The sequence below is a fragment of the Perna viridis genome, chromosome 6 (genome assembly GCF_037379345.1).
Source record: "Perna viridis isolate PV_CMFRI_1.1 ecotype Kerala chromosome 6, ASM3737934v1, whole genome shotgun sequence".
In the NCBI taxonomy this organism is placed as follows: domain Eukaryota; kingdom Metazoa; phylum Mollusca; class Bivalvia; order Mytilida; family Mytilidae; genus Perna; species Perna viridis.
In genome coordinates, this window is record NC_142450.1 from 14,504,492 (window position 1) to 14,527,924 (window position 23,433).

The following is a 23,433-nucleotide window of genomic DNA, read 5'->3' on the forward strand; positions in this document are numbered from 1 at the left end:
GCTATCAGTTTTTAGTGTAGTCCAATTTGCTTTGAATGTATTACTTTGGTTATTTCATGTTCTTTTTTTGTGAATGTTTGTTTTCCATGTCTAGTCTTTGTCCATGGATTGCATTCTTTTGAGTTCCGCTACAATCTTGGTTCCCTTGATTACTCTTATTATATTGATGGTTCTTGTTTCTTCTTGATACTTCAAGACTCTTCTTGTCGCTAACAATTAAGACCGGTATTACTTAGTGTTCCTACTTCGGACTTTCAGTGGCTAAAGACAAAAAAGTCTACTTTTATGGCGTGTCGGAAACAAGTATCTGAATTTTAGTAATTACTGAAGACCATATAATAAACATTTCATCGTGAGGAAGATACGTAAGTAACGAACTTAACATAGGAAGCCCCAAAAGACGTGACGTTCTGTGTCAGACTAAAATCATGTTCTAAGCGCTTCAAAGCTGTGGCTTTATTTCGAATTAGATACCGTTATGATGACTTCCTCCTCTATAAGCTAACATTTATATGATGTAGTTCTACTCTTAATTTAACCTTAATATTCATAATAGTATTTTTTTTTCGAAATAATACGAATTATGCAATTTTGCGTACATTAAACACAATGACCGAAATCCCTTTGAGACTTTTGAATGCTGCAAAATTGCCAAGCAAGAAATTTGTGGATACAAATATCGAAGTAAAACATTTTTTTTTTCTAATCAGTCCAACTTCTGTTTAATAGGCTAAGTTATGAATGAGCAGGAAAAGATAAATGTGAGACTGTAATGCTCTTTTATGAGTGAAAACGTATATAGGCTTGAAAACGGCCTGTATTTTCAATAATGTCATGATATTGACAGTTGGTAATAAATTTAACGTGCTAAACGCTACATTTTGCAGCTATACTACGTTTCCGTTCTCAGCCTACGTCTTGAATAGAAAGACGCTAATTATGTAAATAAAACTCATTCTAAATTGAATACTTGGAGAGATATATTTATGCACATTATTCTTACATAATATGATATTTTTGTGAGATCTTCACTGATCTGATCCGGGCAACTACTTCATGAGTTGATGACTGATGACTTACTGATCACTGACAGATCGATAACAGTTGCTTTCTCTTGTTATCGATATGATTGCCTTTTTGTTGTGTGAAATTACAGATGATGGAATCTTCGAAATTGAAATGATATCTTTTACGCGAATAAATAATCTAATAATGCTAAAGTACAAATTTACCAAAACTCACTCGATGACAAAAACGAACGATCACCAAATCAACGGGTCAGTTGAAAAAAAAATCTGTATAGGTAAATAATTCAAAAGACAAATCTCAAATTCAAATTCGACAAAATGAACTTTTCAGTTAAAGTCTTTATAAGAATCATTCAAATTCTGTAAAATGTGATACACCATAAAAAAAGCTACACATTTTTATTATTGTTATTAAGTTTCTCAAGAGGCCTGTATTATGACATATTTATATAATTATAATTATTCATTCAAATTTGTCTGCTCTTAGGAGATAATCCATATAGTGCCATTTACAGAGTAATTTCCCTTAATTCTGAATTATTTAGTATATTCTATATATACATTTTTTTATCTTCCAAGAACACGGGTTAAAATTTGTTATATCTGCTTACTACAATATTTTCAACCAAATATAAAAAATAAAAATGTGAAGGCTTTTTAACAATATATCACATTTTGCATGATTCTTAGCTGGCGTAATATTTCATGCAAAGTCTGATCGAACACTATATTGATGAATAATTCCATTACAAAATAGTACGAAATTCGGACAAATTACCGAATCAAACTCGGAATTCGACAAATCATTGCCAATGGGGCAAAATCAAGAGGTTATTGTAACATTATAAAGCTAGATGTAATGAGCGAAATTCATATACTTCTATCCTTTCCTTGGAGGAACTTGCTGAACAATAAAATATATGATGTAGTTTTAACGTTTAATTTAGCAAATAAGATTTGAAAAATGAAAAAAAAAATGAAACTTGCTTTTCTAAATATCAATCAAAATGTCTTATTGCAATTTTATGATGCCTATTCCTTCAACGTCTGGACAATTTAATTAAATACGACATAAACGCTGATTTTGGAACCGACCTGTAAAAATAATGGTTTTTGTTTGATAATTCATTGCTTCTGGCCTCCAGACAACCACTTAACCAGATTGATTTTGAATATGACACTACGCTAATAGCATTTAAAAGTACAGCATTACTTTTTAGCACATTAGTATTGACGTCTTTTAATAAATAGAACAAACAAAAAACTGATTAGGCACACTAGGGGTCTTGCGGTAACGTGTTCGTTTTGTGGCTTCGATCCTCGATCGTGTCATACCAGAAGTTTTAAAATCGCACTTCTTCTCCGCAAGGAAAGCAGGATAGAGGAGATAGATTGACAACTCGATAGCTCGGATTTCATGCTTATCTGCGGACTCTAGTTTCTGTGAGGTTACAAATTTTAAATTTGACTCAGCATATCGACTACTACAAAGCTCAAAGCATGGTCTTTCGATTGATCGATTGTCGTGTCCTTGTATGTATGAATTATCTACCACAACACGTAAAACAACAAGCAATAAATCAGTAGGTAGTCTCATAAGAAAAAGTCCATTCATTTTCACCAAAGCCTATCGAGCTTCCATTTGAAGCAGAATGAAATTGTCCAAGTTACTTTGATGCTTACACGAAATTAATGTAAAATGCCGACTAAAAATGTTCCAATGATTTGTAAGAGTTGTGTCCCTTACCCTAGATCTACCTCCTTAAATTGTGTTAAGTATTCATTGATTTGCACTAAAAATGAACATTTCAAGAATAGATAACTCAAAATTAAAATACTCATTTTTCTAACATTCTATAGGAAACATTTATGAGCAAATTCAGAAATGCAGAATTCAAATATTTTTTTTAGATAAAGAAAGTATCTTTGAGTGAAATTATATTGCCAAATCAGTATTTTATTTATACATGTTTGTTCATGATATTTCACATTTTGCCTGATGCTTACAAAAAACATACACATAATCAAAATTCCTGTGAATACACATTGCTTACCTATGCGAATCATGCTCTAGTTTAATTGTGATAATTTTTTTCATCAATTGCGCAAATACTTTTCGTTTTTCTTGATCAAAACGAAATATCGTGATAGTGTCTCTTTATATGAGTTGTTTTCCACGCGAATATTTTTGAAAAAGTCATATAAAAACAACAAAATTAAGGAATTTATATAATATGAAACCATATACAAAGTCAGCTGTCGGTAATTTCATGAATTAATGTTTTTCTCTCGGGGAAATACATTTATCAGTCTTCAGACATGACAGCAAGCTTTTAGATCGTATGGTTTATAGCTAATGATATTATTACCAATATTTTCCTCTTGGGTTTTTGAGACGTAATGCGTTAAATCTGAAAATGTGAAACACTGTTGCGTTTCGTTCTGTCCCAAGACGTCACAAATTTTCATACTACCGTATGTCAAAGTAAGTGTATATCTATCCTGTCCAAATATATGACAACAAATATGTATGGAGGGTCAACATTATTGATCACTCCAGCCCTTTCTGAAATTACCAATGTAAATTTTGAGTATCAGTCTTTATAAAAATCAGACAGGAAGTAATTCATGCATGTAAAAAAACCACCGAATTCAGTTTTGTTTCTTGTTCAGAGACATGACTTTCAGGATTCGTATGATACTGTTGATAGTTATGTCTTTCGTACCTTGTATAAAACACTGCCATAAATAAACAAACACACCATAAAAGTTCATTCAAAAACACATCCATTTCTCTACACGCAATACATAAAGATACACCATAAAGACCAAATGAGATATATTAACTTTAAGGAAGCTGGCGGTTAATAAAGTTAATAAAGAGTAATAAAGAGAACCAAGGTTATAGCGGTAATCAAAAGAATGTAATCCAGGGACAAAGACCAGACATGGAAAACAGACATACAAAACAAAGAACATAAAGTAACTAAAATCATACATACAAAGTAACAAAAGCAAATGAGCAACTCGGACTCCACTAAAAACTGGGAGCACGGACCAGGTGCACCGGTAGGGTGAGCGTCCTCTGCTTTTCTAGAAACACCTACCCGCCGAGTTGCTTATAAAAAGTCAAGTCCGAGGTAGACAAACGAGGAAAGGTTAACTATGACCCGTTGAATAAATCAGTTTTCGTGGTACAGATGGTTAAACCATAACGATCCACGAGTTCATAAAAGCTTGCATAGAAAATATTAACATATGGAAATACCGTTTAACATAACAGCATAAGAAATAATCAGTCACTACCATTACATTGGAGTGGATTTAGACTAGTGACGTCAAGTACTAGATTACAATTTCATGCAGATGACTTACTTTTGACGTAAGGATACAATGAAAGGCCTAATATACCTATTTATGGAAACAAGGTTCAAACAATAGATAATAATTTGTAAATCGTATACCTTACGAATATATATATTGAGGGTAGTTGATAATCCATCGGATTTTGTTTGAATGAATGTACTGCTTTAAAGACAATATTTCTGTAAATAAACTGTTTAGAAACAAATCACCTGCAGGTGCAATTAAAATTTCATAAAAGTTTTAGTAAATGTTTTCAGAAGTTTGTAATATTGATACCCCATCTGCACAAGCTTTTCGGTGAAAACTTTGTTGAGTTCATTGAATAAAGACACTTTGTTAAAAATACGGGCAAACCGGACCAGATGAGAAATGTCAATACCGTAGGAGCGTACTTCAGTAATTTCAACGCCTCAGAATGGGAAATTAACAACTGGAAAATCAAAATCATCTCTTTTGTTATAGAGAGAATGAAAGCATTAACTAAAAATATTAAGAGGAACTCCAACGAAAAGCGTTGACCGACCAATATCGGGGTCTGAGGGAGCTCGGTTTAGATGTTTAAATGTTATGTTCCAGTGTGATTATGAGGATGCACTTTAGCTGATTCAGTATGATATCGCTATGATTCAGTTAAAAACATGCAAGTTTCATTTAACATATATCGCGATAATCGATAAAACTGTTCAAATACATCTGTAACGTCCTCAAAAGCTACCTTTTCTGTGTACATTTTTTTGGATCTGATATATATCGTAAAATACTTTTTGACTAACTCTGGTGGAAAATGTGTTCGTACTTTTCTTGGTAGAAGGTAACCAAATTTTAAGTATTGCACAACTTCTATTTCCAATTTTTATTTTTAAACACATTTTCAATGGGGCCTACTGGAGCTTTTCAACAAGAAATATTTGGGATTAAAAATGCATGGATCATTAACCACAAGCTTCTATCTGGTTTTAAACAGAACTGCACTTAATTAAAAACACTTCTCTATTTGTTTACTTCCAGGAGTGCTCATTACTGTACGCCTACAATACTGATTAATCATACTGCGGATAAAGGTAACAGTTACGGTGAGATTTTGTTAAATTCTATATTTCTTTTCTTTTCAATGTCCGTTTAATTGATGAATATATTAACTGTTTACGATTCGCTATCTGTTTTACAATTAAACTTAAATTAGCCCTTATTGATCGTAAACTGTCAATACTGTCAAGCATTACGTTTTTTCTATCATATGTTTCTTTTTCCGACGCAGTCGGTATAGTTTCGCTTTTTACCCTTTGACCTTAAAAATGCTCTTCCATGGAAACCCAAGTCATCTGATCGCAGTTCTGCTTCCCGATTGGCCAAATACTGATAACTTAGTTGCGTTAAAAAACTGTATCGAAAATTACAATTGCGTGCCATGTGTTATTTCCTGAATGAAATGAAGAAAATTATAAGTAAAAAGAACAAATTTTACTGCGTCGGCTACCTTTATTTTTCAAGACAGTACTTGTTTATGATATATTGAAAGGTGTTTTTTTTTTACTTCTGTTATGAATACGTTTCAAATACATTCTGTTAGATTCGACATTTGAAATAAAATATTGTATATTATATGAATTAATTTCATATATGTACGGTAAGATATTGATAAATCCACCCTCTTTTTTATCTTTGTTCCGTATTATCTGCCCCATGTTTTAATATCAAAACAGCAACAATCGCTATCTGAAATAGGCTATTTAAGATTTTGTTCTAAATTTTGAAGCTGTCATTGAGTATAAGAAATATGTTTAAAAACTAGTATCTTTACTTATAATTTCAGTTCTAATGGATTACAGTTCAAATATAAATAATTTATTCGTAATCAAAACGAAATCTTGCTTGATTTTATTAAAATGGGAGAGTGTGGACCTATCGTTATGGCGTTAATGCCGTCATAGTTCCAACCCATGATATACAAAATACCCTTGTTTGCTAAAAAAAGAGAACCAACTACATGTAACCAGAAAGCTTATTACAAATCAAATCATACTATATTTTATTAAATTTGTCTTCCATCCTCGCATTGGATTCGACATAAGTGTACATACAAAATTTGCAATACTGGCATATCTTTTTATAGCTCCTGTAAACTATGCATACGTGCAAGTCATCAGTGTAACATTCCTTATTTCAGTATTTTACATGCAATTATCAATAATTCAATCCCATCCCTGTATAAGCGCAGATGTGAATTTCCAATAACGTTATGTAATCTCCTCATTTTAATAAACAACGCTTAAAAGTTATTAATCAACTTTGAATTTTCGGGATGTTAAAGTAGGATAGCTATTGTATTCCATGCTCATCTTTTACTTTAAAATTATTTTCAAGGACTCAAAGCTTTAGTTTTGTAAATCTTGGATGTTAAGAAAATAACGTTAGTAAAGATATTTGGTTTTGCAAGAGAAACGATATAGATTTAAGTACAAATCTTCCTAAGAATCATGTAGTGGGTGATTTATTGATGTAAGATTTTTGAACCAAATTGTCTTTCAATCTGTCGGTATAAGGAAAACAAAGAAAAAAAAGAGTAAAAACAATTTATTTTCAATAAATTTGATTTGGTCATATCTAACAACAAAAAATAAAACAATAAATGCATATACTTAAAATGTGTTATTTTGAAAACATTTGATTAAGGAAAATAGAATTTGCTAAGAGGGAAGAGAAGCACAGCATATTTTAATTATTATTTTAATATTTTAATACTTCACTTTTTTAGCACGAGTAAGAACACGAACTAATTATCATCGTGATTAGTTTTGGACAATTTAGCAACGAATAACTTTTTATCTTTTTACTTAAATAACTCGATGTCGCAAGTTAACTTACTTGTTTAAACTACAACACTTATAAACAGAAGAAAGTAGTACAATATTGGAAAGTAACAAGCCATGGATGTAAAATTGTCAAATTTCATCATTGTTTCTTTACCGAATGAAAGATAACACTATTTATTTAATCTACATAATAACACCTAAATGAGCTGTCCCGTACTACCATACATTGTGTACTAAGTTAGAACCCTAGATTAATCCTACGAGGAGGAATGACCCGGCCAGCGAAAGCTATATTTTTATATAACCTAGCTGGCCGAGTGGTCTAGGGCGCTGGACTTCGTGCAGGCGGTGTAGCCATAGATGTCACAGCGGTACTCGTTGGGACTTTTTTAGACCGTTCTATACGTTTATATATATATATTTATTTATATTTATATATATTAGTGTCACTGTATGATATGCATACTACATGTTAGGAATTTCTTACATAATGCTGGCGATCAGATTCTGCATGCTGTTGGAATATAGTGTTTTTGTCTTCTTCACACTATCCTTGTTTTCTTTTTTTTTTTTTTCTATATGTACTACCCGCATCATAACATTTAGATATACAATGGTTTTATGTATTTGTCTTATACCCATTACGTACTCCAGATAATCAGACTGAACAGTGAAATCTGTCTAAACCAAACCTTAGAAAATCCGAAAACCTGCCTAACGCAAACATATGTTAACGTCCCTAATATCAATTAAAGTTTCTTTGTAACCTTGGTAAGTCGAAAAGGGGTTCGGTTCAAATAGGTTTCTCAGTATAAATATTATCATACTAACATATATGATAGTTCATTCATGTCGACAGCATAGATACAAACAAATGCATTGCTACCTCCAAACTGTATGCAGTATCAGTGTGAATTTTAATACCACAAAACAGATTTATTTGCATATATTGACCAGCGTAATTGTAAGCTAATATCATCAATGATATTATCGCCCGTCGCCAGTCTAGACATAGCATTCATTAAGACTTGGTTTTAAAATGCCACTACGTAATAGTTACGAGTATTTTTTGTAAAACGTTTGTTTTGTGTCTATATGTAGATAGTTTTTAATCTGGTGTGGGACGTGTGAACACTTTTAAAAAAAAAATATTTAATTTTGTTAATTTTACACAACGTTTCAATCCATATCAATTTCTTTGTTTAACAAAATTATTAATTACGATTCCATATAAAATTCAGACACTTCCAATGGTAAAGTGATTCATGGTGTAGAAAACCCCACAGAAAAACGGTGCTTTTTCAGTCTACATATGCTTTATTTTTACATCACAAATATCATTTCCGTATTAAGATCTGCACTTTTATTAAAACCATGCATTCATCGCATACTATAATCAACCTAATGGAACCAAATCAAGAAAGATAACTCTTGCAAAGTGCCAATTTCATGTACAATCTATATAATTTTTATCTCAAAAGCGCTACATCAAAATGAAAACCTAAGGCTGGTCATGTGATCTGTAACTGTTTCTAAACAAGGAATAAAACTGAATTCGATGGGTTTTTGACATACATTAATCACCTTCTGTCTAATTCTTAGAAATACTGCTACTTAAAATGTTTTTCAGGACTAGCTATGTTTGGCGGAATAAAGTCTAACAAATACATGTATGTCCCCCAGATACACAAAAAGGCAAATATAACAACTAAATGCATGTAAATCTTGTCATGTGACCCCGTAAAACTTAGTCTCTAGATTTCGATGCGTTCTCCATTGGAAATAACGGAAAGAAAAGATGCAACTAAAACTTTTTTTTTTCAAACCCAATAGTAAATGCAAAGAAGACAATAAATGAGATATCACGCACATAATGTGTTTGTTAAAAATGAGGAAAATCGTTCATTTAAAGAAATTTGTTTTTATTACGTAAAACACATTTATGATATTTGTCTAGACAAATAACCATTAGTTGATGATTATTTTCAAAGTAACTACTGTTTACAGAAATTTGATATTGATTTCCAAGGTCGTAAATTAATTTTATGATGGTAAGCTGTAGTTTAAGAGCCATCCTTTTATGTAGACTATACCACAAACAAATGATAAATCCGTTTTCTTCTCTATGTGATAGTGCCGAATTTCAGAGAAAAAAAGTTGATAGACAACGGAGTATTAGGTGTTTTTTCAGTTAATTTAAGTTTTTGTTTACAATCGGGCAAAATGGGAAAAATCAGAAACATGCATGTCAAAAACCCATTGTTCTGATTATATCATTTCATTCAAACTTGATTTCTCTATTTAAAAAGACATTTATTTTATCTCTGCATTACTGGATGTGCTCCGAACTGTTTAAAAAATGAGGTTTCCGATAGATTTTTTTGCCCTGAAATGTTAATTTTCAGTGCATTTCAATGAAATTATGACCAAAATCATGTGAAAATTTGCCTGTTTTCCTTGATTCTGATGGCACAAATAGTAAAAATAAGCATCCAAAATGGTTAGTTATTTTCATACCATGTTTAACTCACTGTCTTATTCATACAGGGACTGACACTTACGACACCAAACTTCATACTTTGGCTCGAATCTATTCATTTCTGTCAGATGTTAAAACGAAGGTTTGTGCAGTAATTATGTACATATTAATGTGCAGGTTCAATCTTCCCATAAACAGCTTGACTGAAATATACTTATATTGCTGTATATTGAAGGTATTAACGTTCCATTAACTGGATTTATAACAACCAAAATGTTATTTCTAAATTTGGTAGCTTTAGTGAAATCGGCCCAAATGGGCCTCTGTTTGACTGTAGACTTTGCTAATATTAGACGGGTATACGGTTTACTCAGGTTCCAACAACACATAATCTAGCTATCTCCAAAACAGCGTCTGACGTTAGAAATTTACTCTAGACGCTTCAGCCAGGCCTCTGAGAAATTAAATGCAAGAATCTCGCCAAGTCGGGAAAAATATGAATGAGTTTACCTAATGTTATCCGATTGTTAAGCGACGTTTGATTTGAATTATATTTGAGAATTTCGAAAGGCATGTCTTCAGAGGTTAGTAAGAGAGAAAACGAACGATGTCGCTGCAGGGAGCTTGATAATTCAGTATAAAAAGAACGTCCAAAAGTTTTTGCAATGTGTAATAGGAAGTCGTCTTTTTCATCGGTTTTGACCTTGAAAGGACAGTATCTCTTGCAACCAGTTCAAGTTTGTCCCATATGTTAAGATGTTAAGTAGTTTAGACGTATTTGGTATCAAAGTAGTTTCGTAGTTCCAAGAGTGGTAACAATATGACGTAATTTGTGATTACAGAAATGACGGTAAACGGAAACGCGTTTCGTTTCAGATTGGTGTGTCCTGCATTCAGATTTGTAATAGTTTACTAAAAACCATCCCTTTAACTTTTCCCACCTTCAGTGGATATTACTTGTTTTTGTTTTTCAGGTACCTTAATGACCAACTATAAAAATCACAGACATATTGACAGGTCAAAAGCATTACTCTATGACTTAAATATGAAGGTTGGTTGGTACAATAATCAAATGACTATTCTTTTAAACCGACATTGTATTCATAGTTAAGGAATATTTCTATTTCATTTTCCGTTGATCAGATCCATACAATCTACAATCAGTATGAGCCGATTTATTTCCCCATTTACCGTGCCATATTTGTAGCTCGACAGAACACCAAAAATACAAATAATTTCGTAATGATTGGGCGTATAAAGAAGCCAAAAGATCCGAATAAATCTAAACCAAAGCATTCTCGCCGATGTTACATTCCTATGAGACAACGGCATTACCGCAAATAAGTTAGAAGCAAAGAACGTGCAGACTGTAACAGTCTTAAAGCGTAGAGACTGTGTGTTACACACCTGAATGGCTATCTACAGAAGTGATAACAGAGTCATCTGTTCAAAATTTAAAATAAAATGTTATAATTTTTTTTTTATAATTCAAATATTAAGACTTTGTTCTTTATCAAAAAGTTTTGGAATTTTTAGAATGGCGGAGTGCGGAACGGTCGTCGGAATTGACGACACAACTAAGATTCTTTACCCGAAAATATTTATAGATCAACACCATAAATATAACAATACAAATTGGTTATTGACGCGAACATTATATAATCTTATTGCTATACTTCATCAGTTTTGAGTTATCAGTATATGTGTTCCCATAGTTGTCTTCGTATTTTTACATAAATGGAATTACGTATGAAAGTTCTAATCAAGTTCTAAATGATGAATTGTTTAGTGTTGGTATTACACGTTCATTTTTTTTTTTCTGCCGAAGCAGATGTGAACATTCAATAATGTTATCCAATTTACCTAATTTGATTAAAGTCAGTTGGATTTAATTAAATCAGGTTTAATTATTAGGTTTATGTACCTCATGGGATCACTTTATTCCTTCTTCATTAAAGTGTGCTTTCAAACAGCTTTTTTTGTTTTTGTTTTTTGGTTTTTTTTTTATAACATATATTTTCCAGCAGCGTATCATTTAAGTATTCTTTCAAAGGATGTGTATTTAAATTCAAGGCTTTTACTTATTGGAGAAATGGCATATGAATATTTTGTTGACATTTCCATGTGACGCTTAGCATCGCATGAATTTATCAAAGTACACTCATATAAATCATGTTCTTCCTCTATACTTTTTTTTAGAATATAGGCAAATTAATAGGAGTAAGTGAATAACCAATATATGACCATAAGTGTCAAAAAAACGGCTTGATCCAATAAATGCTCGCAGTAGATCTCCGAATGTTCCCGACACAAGTTATTATCTGAATAACATAAAGCTAAGAGGGTGATAGAGCAGTTTGTCACTTTTAGGCGTAACCGAGAGTGAAAATGTGTTTTCAAGAGGTAACAAACTCTCAATCACTCTCTAAACTATATAATGTTTTAGACATGCATTCACTATACCTATTCTCGTTATATAAAAGTAAACCTTAGAATACATCAGCTTTTTATGTCAAGAAATGAATCTGGATTAATCAACAACTGAATAGATATTAGTTTTACTGTAGCTCGATTAATGACATTTAGCTGAAATGAAAGGAAAATTAACAATAAAAAATTATATGTATTTAAAGGTCGGAAAATGGAGCACACTTCATTGTGCTTGTCATGTCCAATATCGCAACCTCGTGGTTTTCTATAACTAATAAGTGTAAACCGTTTCTAGCCAGACGAAACGTAAGCTCAAACGCAGGTGATTAAGTGCCTGACAAAATGCTTTCACAAGCTTCTCATGATCGGCAACAATGTTTGCTAAGAATTATGGAACATTAAACAATGTTGTAACACGATACTGGCTGTTTTGACAATAATATATCATCTTATCGACACGTTTGGGAGAATTACGTGCCACTTAAGCAAGGTTAACATCAATGTCAGTGAAGAGACAATGTTTTGAAATGAAATTATAGAGGCAGACGCAATTAGATTCAGTAGAGCTAGTGTCAGACAACGTAAATTAGACACAATAAACACCTTTGGCTGATTGCATAACAAATGATCAATTCTTGCCAGTACTGATAGTTACTTTAGATGTTCGGATTTCTTTTTTTTTCTTGTTGTTGTTTTTTTTAAGATTCAGTCTAGTGCAGAAAAAAATGGTTATAAAATGGAAATGATAACTTCTTACTGTTCCGTAGAAACGATATCGAGCTAGAACGCTGAGGGATAATGCAAACTTGATAGTAGAGGACATTTGTTCCTGCACTTTCTATTTATTTATTTATTAAGTCTTATTTTCTTATGAAAAAGTAAAGCAGTCATGATACCAAAGACTAGCCGCCAAAACTCACAAAACCGCACAAAATGTTTGAAGCATGAATGGTACACTTGTTTCAAAAATGTTTTCAAAACCTGCCTTGTTTCAGATACCATACCTTAGAAAACAATTGAAGAAAAAACCTTTGGGTATTCAAGAAGTACATGAATGTTTAACAACTTCATCACTTGCCATTTTCTAATACCATGTTATGAAAGGATGAAAGGGAGAATTGATGTACAATTAAATGTTATGCGCTATCAAAACCTGTCGGGTTTGAAAAACATGTATAATACAAATACAAAACACGATAAAATGTAATATTTTAACCTTGGCCTAGGCCTTACAAACTTCTGGATGGATGAATGCTTGACCACACAAGAGAAGAACCTCAATTTTTTTTTTTTTTTTTTTTTTTTTTTTTTTTTTTTTTTTTTTTGTGAATAGTGTTTCTAGAAAAGCAATGCCTTTCCTTACAAGTGCACCTGGTTTGGTCCATGCTTCATGTTTTAGTCAAGTACATGTTACTCATTTACTTCTGTTTCTATGTACATGTTATTTCGGTTATTTCGTGTCTTTTTGTTCTTTAAGATTCGGCTATAATAAAAATTTGTTCTATTGAAAAATAACATTCGCGCATTTTTCAATAGACAAAATTTTTTTCATAGCAAATTCTTATAAATTAATATTAAAACATATTTTTATCTTTAAACATGAAAAAGTAGCACTGAATTTAACTGAATAGGGGCGTACCAATATTTTTTATCAAAAATTATATTAACCAATCAAATTACAGTATTTATCTCAAATTAATTTATTAGTGCAAGTTTTAAACTAAAAAATATACAGACATGAACTACTTTGAAACAACACCCCGACACTTCGTTGAAATTGCAATATCATTCCATGGCAGACGTAAATGAATTATTCTATAAAACACATTTCAAAACAAGGTTCACAACAAAACATTATAACATTCAATAGTTTAGAGTTATCGTAAGTTTATTTTTTTTTTAATTTATACTGATATTGTAAAAAACTGTTCTACACTAGACTAGTTTGTTAATAAATTCAAACATGCTCTTTTATGTGACTGTGTACAATATTTAGATTGGCATTAAAATGAGCATAAATGATAATAATATATAACACAAAACTTACAAGAAAGATAAAATAATATCTACAGAGAGAACATTGTTTGTGGCAGTGGTCAATTGAAAAGAGGTTAAAAGTAGAAAAATTAACTAAAAATATTCCTAAAAAAAATAATATGGTCGAAAGATAAACAAAGTTTCACATAAAGTTTGTTTTAATTGAATCCAACAATATGACATGAACATATAAAGCTTCTGGTAAAATACCAGTCATTGAAAAAAACATTCCCATTCTAAATATTGAATTCTCATCTAATTAAAGATTAATGGCATCAAAATTAAAAATATAGTTATTCTTGTATCTTTCTCGAATTCTGTGGTTTTTCGGGATAAAACGTCAAGTATAAAGTTGAGAAATAGAACTTTATTCAATATGGTGTTCTCAACACACTGGCGATCGCTGAACGTTATAAATCTAGAAAATAAAACAAAAGTGCACTTAAGTTCTCGATCTATAATCACTTTGGATTTCAAATCAAATATCTAACATTCTAACAAAGACAAAACGAATGTTAATCGGTTTCTGTTCCTATTACAGTATTAAATGCCACGTTCAAAGGCTTTTAATCTATTTGTATGCTGTAATACCACTAAGTAGATTTCACACAACTTTCAAATTTCAATTATAATACACTTAGAAGTAGTTTTAGAAGTACAAACAAATACAATTACTAAGGTAATGAGCGTATTATAATAAGCCAAAATCAATATAGCTTTTGATAACCGTTTTATGTCATTTCTGGACGAATGAAAATGACTGACAACTTAACTGATACAAATAGTTCCGGTTTAATTTAGATTGGAAACAGTTTAATTCCATTTCAAGTTGGCAACTGGCAGTCACAATCTCCGATATTGTTTACTGAAACAATAAAGACTGTAACAGGAAATCAAAACTGAAGATCTGCAGTTAAAATGTTTGCATACAAACAAATTCTGAAAAATAATTTTCACAAAAAAAAAGTTAATCTTTTATTAATTTCTACTACATGCATTATTTGAATGTTGCACATTGCACTTTTAACCACCAATCCATTGAAATTGTAGACTACTCAATGACGGTGTGAAGTATGACTGTGGTCTCAATTTATTGTTCGGCAAAACGGAAAGGAGCCGTTCTGATTTGACTATACAAATTGTGACACTTTAAAAACACTTTCATACCATTCACGAGAGGTGATTCATGCATGTGAAAACCCGCCAAATTCTCTTTTATTTATTTTTAGAAAAAAGTAACAAACCAAATAAAAGTAAAAGTTTTTTATTTGGTTGATGTACTTTCGGGATAAACAACATGTAGACTGTGTATAGAATCGAGAGTTATAGCTCTTCATTTGGTTGAATTGAGCGTGATATGAATGTAAGGGTTCCTCAAAAATATAAATCGAAATACAGAAATTACTACCATTATGTAAAAATAAAGCATATGTAGCTACGATTACGTAAAAAAAGTAAAGCAAATGTAGACGGAAAAATCATTTGTTCTGTTAATTTTTCTACACCATGTTTCACCCTTACCATATGCAGTGTCATATAGACTGGTATTTATAGGATACGACATTATTTTTGCTTGCATTATAAACTTGCTTTTAGGTTGATGCATTTTGTTGGCAGTGAAAGTTCAGTAGATCTGGCTTTTAAAAATTACTGCCCAAGAAAAGATACGTTGCATCGCTAAAATTCGTGAAATCAAAAAAGCAGAAGGATATTTAACCTAACTTAAAGCATCGTAATTCACTCACATCCCAATATTGTCGAGTCAAGCTCAAATGGAAGAGAGCATCTATACCTCGAGAACTACAATAAGGTTGGTAAAAAATTAATGTGATATATGTAAATGAATAAGTGTTATTTATCTTTTGTTATTTTATTTTATTCTATTTTATATTATTTACTTTTTGAATTTATTTATTTATTTTTTTTTTTTATTTTTTATAATTTTTTTATTTTTATTATTTTTTTATTAGTTAAATGTTAGAGTTATTATTATTCTGTGGTAGCTTTGTAAGTTTGTCTTTTGTTTTTTTTAACTTTATTTACCTTTTTTAGATATAAGCTGTATTTTATATGTTTTCAAAGAAAATTTCAAAACAAAGTTGGATATTTACAAAAAAGAAAGCATAAAGTTTTGCGGAAACCGAAACTGGTTTGCATTCTAGAGCGTGTTTAGTACGAATAGCCAACGTCACATCTACTTCAACTGACAGCTTAGAATGTAACTGGTAATGCAAACAAGAATAACCATGTATTTCATTTTAATAAAATTAATCCACAACAAATATATACTTATAGTTTAACGATGCATATTTATTGATGGATACGAACAAACATATACCTTAATTCAAATGGCAAGCTCTTAACACATTCATCCTATCAACTAAGCAAAAACAAGATAAACAGATTAAGTACAGAGTGAAAGCAAAACATCGTTTAGAACCAACAGCATTGCTTTTTTATTATCTCCAATTATAATCACCTAAATTACATTCTAATGCTGTTGATTGATCTGCTGGAATGGCTTGAATTGGAATTGATCGATATTTTACATGGATCATGTGTTGGTAGCTGCAGATCTCTGTGTTCATATATCGGTCTTCCTCTCTGGTTTGACAATACTTGACCTCTTACAAAACCATTTAGAAGCTCTACCTTTTCGGGCTCAATATCATTTTCTGTAAAAACAAAGTTAACTTATCGTCCTTCACTTCATATTGAAACCATAAAGTGTAAGTCCATTTCTTTTCAGCATTACAAAAATTCGGCAAATTGAGTGATTGGTGAAGGCTACAATAGATATTTGATAGGATGTGTTGAGGTTGTTCCGATACTAATCATTACAGGGCAGGGCAAGAAATATAAACTGACAATCGACAGTCACTGACTGGTAGAATTAATGCTGAAAATACAGCGTACCAATAAATACATTCATTTCAAATGTACATAACGAAAACATAATCTGCACAACAGTTCGTTGCAGCACAGATCTATCATGTTTCTTAATGTGATATCGTTTCTACATCGAAAACGGAAAGCTAGACCGGACGCAAAATGAAAATTATAAAGCAGCTTCTTTATTGCAAATCATAACATAAGACATACCTTCCAAGTAGACATCGTCATCGCCTATTTCATCGGCTACCATTGGAGAATTACGATGAGGACTATCATCTGTGACACCAGCAACAGTCTTCCGAAGGTCTTGTTTTGCTTTAAGGCTCGATGAAACACTTGGTAATCTGATATCAACTCTTGATCCCCTAGTGGATGCTACCTGTGATTAATATATGTTTCAAGACAAAAGTAAAGGAAGTTGTCCATGCATTTTTTTTGCATTAGATAGTAAGACGATAAATCGAAATGTCACTAACGAATGCAAACAAAGTACGCCTCATTTATCGTTAGAGGCAGGAATTCGTTTCCTTGAGCTAACATCGTTAGTAGCGACTTTTATCAGAAAATCAGTACATTAAGCAAATACGGAAGAAAATCAATTGTCTTAGAAGGAAAAGAGTAAAAGGAGGAATATGTCAAAAAAATGCACGTATCAATACCAAGTTCGTGATAAAATTGCGCATTACAACCAACAACGTTATAAATGGTGACTTTCAACCAAATTGCGCAAATAAACTTTGTGACAGAATTCGCGTGAAATTCTGGTGAATCGAGTCTTCAGGTTAACTTCACGTGAATTGTTCACATGTAATTCGTATTAAGGGAATTTCACGTGAAAATAATGTTAATTTCGGGTTAATTTCACCTGAATTTCGTGTGAAGCTCGATTAACATGAATTTCACATGAAATTTATTTGCATGTGTAAGAATAGCAAAATTTTTTTTTTTTTTTGTTTGTTTGTTTGTTTGTTTTGTTTTGTTTTGTTTTTTTAAGGCGTATATCAAAATGATTGTTTCGATATAATCCCATTGTTAATCAATTAAATTTCATTAAAACATACAGTTCTGTCATATTTATCTTCCTATTATTCTTGAAAGAGGAGTTGTATTGTTATATGTTTAAGCAAGGTATATATTTGTTTTGCTATAGCAGTCATAATATTAAGACTGACCAGTTTGAAATAATGGTATTACAAGATAAATATAAGCCTCTTCTGTAAGTATAGATAAATTTACAATTGCAAAAGAACAGTAGCCACGATACATAAAACACTATATTTTAATAAAAAAAAAAGTTAATGTACCTTTTCATTCAGGGCATATAATTTGTTAGTTATATCTCTACCCAGAATGATGTTGAATACGTTTGCTAAGTATGGTTCTTTAATGAGTAGATACTCAAGGCTCTGTCGTGACCAAAATATATACCGACACACTGATCCAGCAAAGATTGATACCTTAAAGTGTTATAAAATATTACATAACTGTAATTACAACATCAACAAATCCTAGTATTTAGGGAAAAATGGTTTTGGTATCTTCAATGAATGCAAGATGAATTGTTTTTCAGTATAGAGCAGTAGCTCGAGTGAAATCTAAATTTCGCAGCGAATTTAATTGCTTGAGATTTTTTTTTTGTTTGTTTGATGAAAGTCACGATACATTGAATTCGCCTTCACTTTCAGTTTACTTTCATGTGACTGGAGTAAATGAGGGCAACTGTTTCATTGTACATATGTGTAATGTTGTTTTTGGGCCAGATGCAGCCTGCCCACTGGGGTGAGGATTTCTTCGTCATTCATTGAAATCCAATGAGTGACGTTGAGCTTACATTTTTGCACCCCGTTAAGGTTGTTGTCTCCTTGATATATTCACAGTGGCCATTCTCGTTATATTGAAGTACGTCTAAAATCGGTTTGCATTCAAAGGGTCTTTGTTATCTTATATTTAGTTTAATACATATAATCGGAAAAGCATATAATGTCATATTGACCGGTAGAGAATTATTTGGACTTACTTTCAAATTAAGAACGCGACATCATAATTCAACAATATGTGTGACTACATATATATAACACATATATATGCAATATTTAAACTTATTTGTATAAAATTCAATATATTTGATATAAATAAAACACAAGTTTATTTCATACTTGATATTTTTCATCTCCACACATTCCAGACTCAAACTCTGGTGAATCAATGAATTCCTTCTCTTGAATTTGATGCAGAAGGTTGTTATGGCTGAAGACATTCATTCTAATGGAAATAGAACGCTTGTATTGAACTGATTTTAGATTGATGATATAACCTCTGAGTTTACATGGGTGAAGATAATCTTTGTATTTCAGTATTGTTAGTAGTGTTAATATCAAGCATGAGATACATAGTCTATATATGTAAGGTTATTGCATGGTAGGATTTTAATCTCAAGTAGAAAATTAAGTTCAACTCTTTATCAACTGCAAATCGCTTTGTTGTAGCAATAAAAAAATTACCTTTGCAATTGAAGCTAGCATATTTAAAAAAAGAAAATGTTCAATTCATCTAAATGGACAAGCGGTGTGTATAGTTCACTTTGTTATGATTAAAGGAAAACAAAAAAAGACAAAGAATAAATTCATTTGGTAGGTATGAAAATATGGCATCTAGAACAATCAACAAGAAGAAGGAATAATACTATGATTATTATATGAAAAAGTAAAGCAGCCTACGCATTTTGTAATCACACAAACGTCACGTTTCGTTTGAATATGAATATACTCTTCGGACATTTGAAAGATAGTCTGTCTGTTTCATGTATACATAGAATGTTACCTGGTTACTGAAGGATTTTACCTACTTGCCAGACATAAGAAGACCTAATCTGTCAGTTTTACTAATTCCTTGGGTTGCATAAGCTTCACCTTCGTGCAGCGCTGTCAATGAACAGTAATCGGTCGAAACAAGCTTTTTGAATAAGTGTCTGAAATTTCAATTAGGTCAAAATTGAATATGAAGCAAAGTGTTTTTTATTGAAGCTTTGTTGTTCTATTTCAGAATGCTATCTATTTTTCGTATTACAAGAATAATATACATCTGTTTGTTTGACTCTAATTGTATTAGAAAGATTTAATCGGGTTTTGGGGTGCATTCTCGGATTACAGTTCACATTTGTTTCTTATTTTCTTTTTTATTTATTATCCTCGGATTTGTTTTTATTTGTTTTATCTTTTGTACTTTTTTTGGTTGGTCATTTTAGCATTGTTGTCGTTGTTTGTTTGTTTGTTCGTTTTTGTTTGTTTGTTTTTGTTTGTTTGTTAGGTTGGTTGGTTTTTTTGTTTGTTTGTGAGTTATTGCTTTTTAGGGTTTTTTGTAGTTTTGTTTTTTGTTTTTGTGTGTTTTTTTGTGTTTTAATTTTGTTTTATTATTATTATTTCTTAATGTTGAGGTTGATATCATGATTTTCTGCGTGACTTGTCACGTTTGTGATAATAACACTATAACATACCTTGGTATTTTCATTGGTTGGAATAGTGAAACATAGACTTGTTCTAACTCATCACAGAACTTGACTGGTCTTATATGGTACATCAAAAACAATGTCTGTATAGCGTTGATAACCATAAAAGAAAAATTCCATGAAAAGAAATCGGGTGCACACAATATAACCCATGACCATACTGACATCAGCAGAAATCCTGAAAATGAGAGGAACATGTATACATTTATCACTATATTTACGGAAATGAGACAAACTGCGACTGAAAAGCTACTTAAGTAATTATTTGCAATTATGAAACAAGGGATCATACTACATTATTTTTGATAAAATGATATTTTATGAGTGCAGTAGGAAATATACTATAATCCCAAGTAAAATCTGACACAATTAAAAAAATCAGTTTTATAAAGAACAAAAAGAAAAAAAAACAGTATTTATAAATTGTATAAATGTATTCAACAACAAAGAACTAATTAAAATACATCAATAGAACATATGACTTTGAATAATTTGGCGTCCGTCGTCGTTAACACTTTTTTTCAAAATAGTTCTTATCCAATACTAGACCAATTATAATCAGACTTTATATGAATGTTCCTTGGGGTATTCTGCATAAAACTTATGGTTTTTTTTTTCAGAGCTTAGGGGACAGACAGAAGTTTTTCTCATATATTTCGGAAACCGTTAGGTATAGCAAATTCTGACATTGGTTAAAAGTGTGCTGCGTGTTCAAATCTATCTGTGGTAATATTTTCTTGTAAATATTTTATCAAAGAAAAAAAGCTTTACAAAAATAGAATGTTGCTTGTCAAGCAAGCTGAGCGGTTCAGGCTCTTTAGAGCCTCTAGTTATTATTTTTATTATTTCTTGTATTTTTGCCCAACAAATATATACCTGTTCCACTTTCACTTGTTTGGAAATACTTACCTAATACAAGGAAAGCATGCATAAACAACACTCCACGTTTGCCATCAGGTGCAAGAAGAGCTATCAACAGGACACAATTGGCCATTTGAAACAAATAATGATTTGGTTTGGACCAGGAAAAGCATCCTATCACGTGACTTGTCCAGTTCAGTCTGATTGTATTGTTGAAAAAGTCAGAAAAATTCGTACTCAGAATAGGGAGAGTAAAATCAGCTGGCGTTGAATTCATCTCAAAGGAACTGGAATTAAAAATGTCATCAAATGAAGTCATCAAGGCGAAACGTTGAGGCATAAAATACCAAAATTCAACAAGTAAAATTCGATATCTAGAAAAAAAAAGCACAAGAAATATATAAATATCAAAACGCATCACTTACCTCATGTGGGGTCGTTCTTTCCTTTATAAAAAAAAATCTGCCAAATTTCCCTCTGCTACAATTTGATTCTATATTTCTAATCTTTAATTCGTCGAAGTTTTAATCCTTTTGTTTCCGTGATCATTTTGTAAAATAAAGTTATCCGTAGGAATTGTATCAGAGATAAACACAGTAATCATTCGAACATTTGTATAGATAAGAAAAAATAATGCGTTCCAGAATATTGGGGTTAGTAGGTTTAAAGTTTGTGGTTTTGAAAGCAGCAAAACAAAATGTTTTGTAAATTTTTGCAAGGGGTCATTGTTCATACAGAGCATTTTTTAAGTGTTACCCTGTCAATTGCATTGACGACAAATTTCGCAGTCGGTCAAAAATATGTACTAATATAGGTATATGTATGTGAATTTGTTTTCTTCTATGAAAAATAAAAAAAATCATTTCCAAAAGTAATTGCATGTAAGCAAAACATTTCAAAAGCATATACATGAAAAAATATGTGCTTTGCATGATGTTGATATCGACAGCATTGTAACTCCATAAAAATCGATACATCATTAGACATTATACATGGTTGAAATACTTGATTCCTGCAATATAATATTAAGTGGTGAACACGTCACTTTCCTCGTCATATCAATTTACAATAATGCAACATTTAAGATACAACTGACACATTTTTCGTAAATATATAACAATCATCATTTATTCATGTCTTAAAGGATGGAAACGTTCTTACCTTTTTCGTTGCAGTCTGGTGTCTGATGAAAGCCTGTGCTGGTTCAGGAAAGACAACCAGTAATCAAATAATCAATGGCGGAGACAAATGACTCAATGAATAAGACATATCTTTATAATATCTCATCAAATCATTATGCAAAGAACTTAAAATAATAATGTTTAAAAAAGATATCGTTTTTCTTGTAATAAGCATTAACTTATTTTTGTTGTCATTATTATTAAATCAAATTCAAAACTTTAAAAAAATATTATTACATCAAAATAGGTAAAATGAACAAGTTATGTTCGTTTAAGAAGGTAGACCTAGGGTAGGGGACATAACTCTTGAAATTAGTAATACTTTCAAGCTTGTCTCTGAAACAGAACGAAATCAGTCCAAGTCACATTGATGCTTACATGAGATTGATGTAAAATGATGAATACAAGCGTTCCAATGATTTCTAAGAGTTGTGTCCCGTACCATAAGTCTACCTCCTTATGCATTGGTAAAGAGATAGGATCAACGTTAAGACTAGTGTCGTTTAAAGAAGGCATTTAATACGTCAAACCTGAATTTTTGGTGAACCAAAAAATGCCTGTGCACGTATATTATTTTTAGAAAGTGTTTGAAAATATATTTTAATACGAATCGTATTTATATTTTTTTGTGATTGAAGTTTGTCTGCTTACAAATGCAGATTGAATGGAAAGAGTTTTGATACTTTATAAATTGTTGTCAGTATCACACATGTTTATACTCATTTTCAATGGGGAAAATTAAACAAGAGATATCCGCTACTTCCACAAAAACAACAGATTAAAGATCCCTGTGTGACTATTTGTAATACTCAGATATCACTCGGCTATCATCGTAATG

General features: G+C 31.4%; 1 protein-coding gene across 2 annotated transcripts; it reads right to left on the minus strand.

The window, feature by feature from the left end:
* Nucleotides 1–14,505: 14,505 nt before the first annotated feature.
* Nucleotides 14,506–22,711, minus strand: LOC148613766 (popeye domain-containing protein 3-like). 2 transcript variants are annotated; one of them, XM_088587342.1, is made up of 9 exons: nucleotides 22,576–22,711; nucleotides 21,463–21,701; nucleotides 20,542–20,731; nucleotides 19,894–20,016; nucleotides 19,205–19,310; nucleotides 18,353–18,505; nucleotides 17,256–17,427; nucleotides 16,633–16,828; nucleotides 14,506–14,571 (listed from the first exon to the last, which is right to left on the minus strand). In XM_088587342.1, exons 2-8 carry the CDS (start codon nucleotides 21,689–21,691, stop codon nucleotides 16,638–16,640), a joined length of 1,164 nt encoding a protein of 387 aa, XP_088443468.1. In that variant the 5' UTR covers nucleotides 21,692–21,701; nucleotides 22,576–22,711; the 3' UTR covers nucleotides 14,506–14,571; nucleotides 16,633–16,637. The 2 variants fall into 2 exon arrangements, with proteins under 2 accessions (XP_088443468.1, XP_088443467.1); XM_088587341.1 differs by lacking the exon at nucleotides 22,576–22,711 and adding an exon at nucleotides 21,840–22,060.
* Nucleotides 22,712–23,433: the final 722 nt, after the last annotated feature.

Bases quoted from the DNA above. Each gene is read 5' to 3' on its own strand.
- LOC148613766 (XM_088587341.1), bottom strand. The intron at 20,017-20,541 runs GTATGTTATAGT...TTGAAATTTCAG, and splicing joins CAACCAATGAAAATACCAAG to ACACTTATTCAAAAAGCTTG. The intron at 18,506-19,204 runs GTATGAAATAAA...TAACACTTTAAG, and splicing joins GTGGAGATGAAAAATATCAA to GTATCAATCTTTGCTGGATC.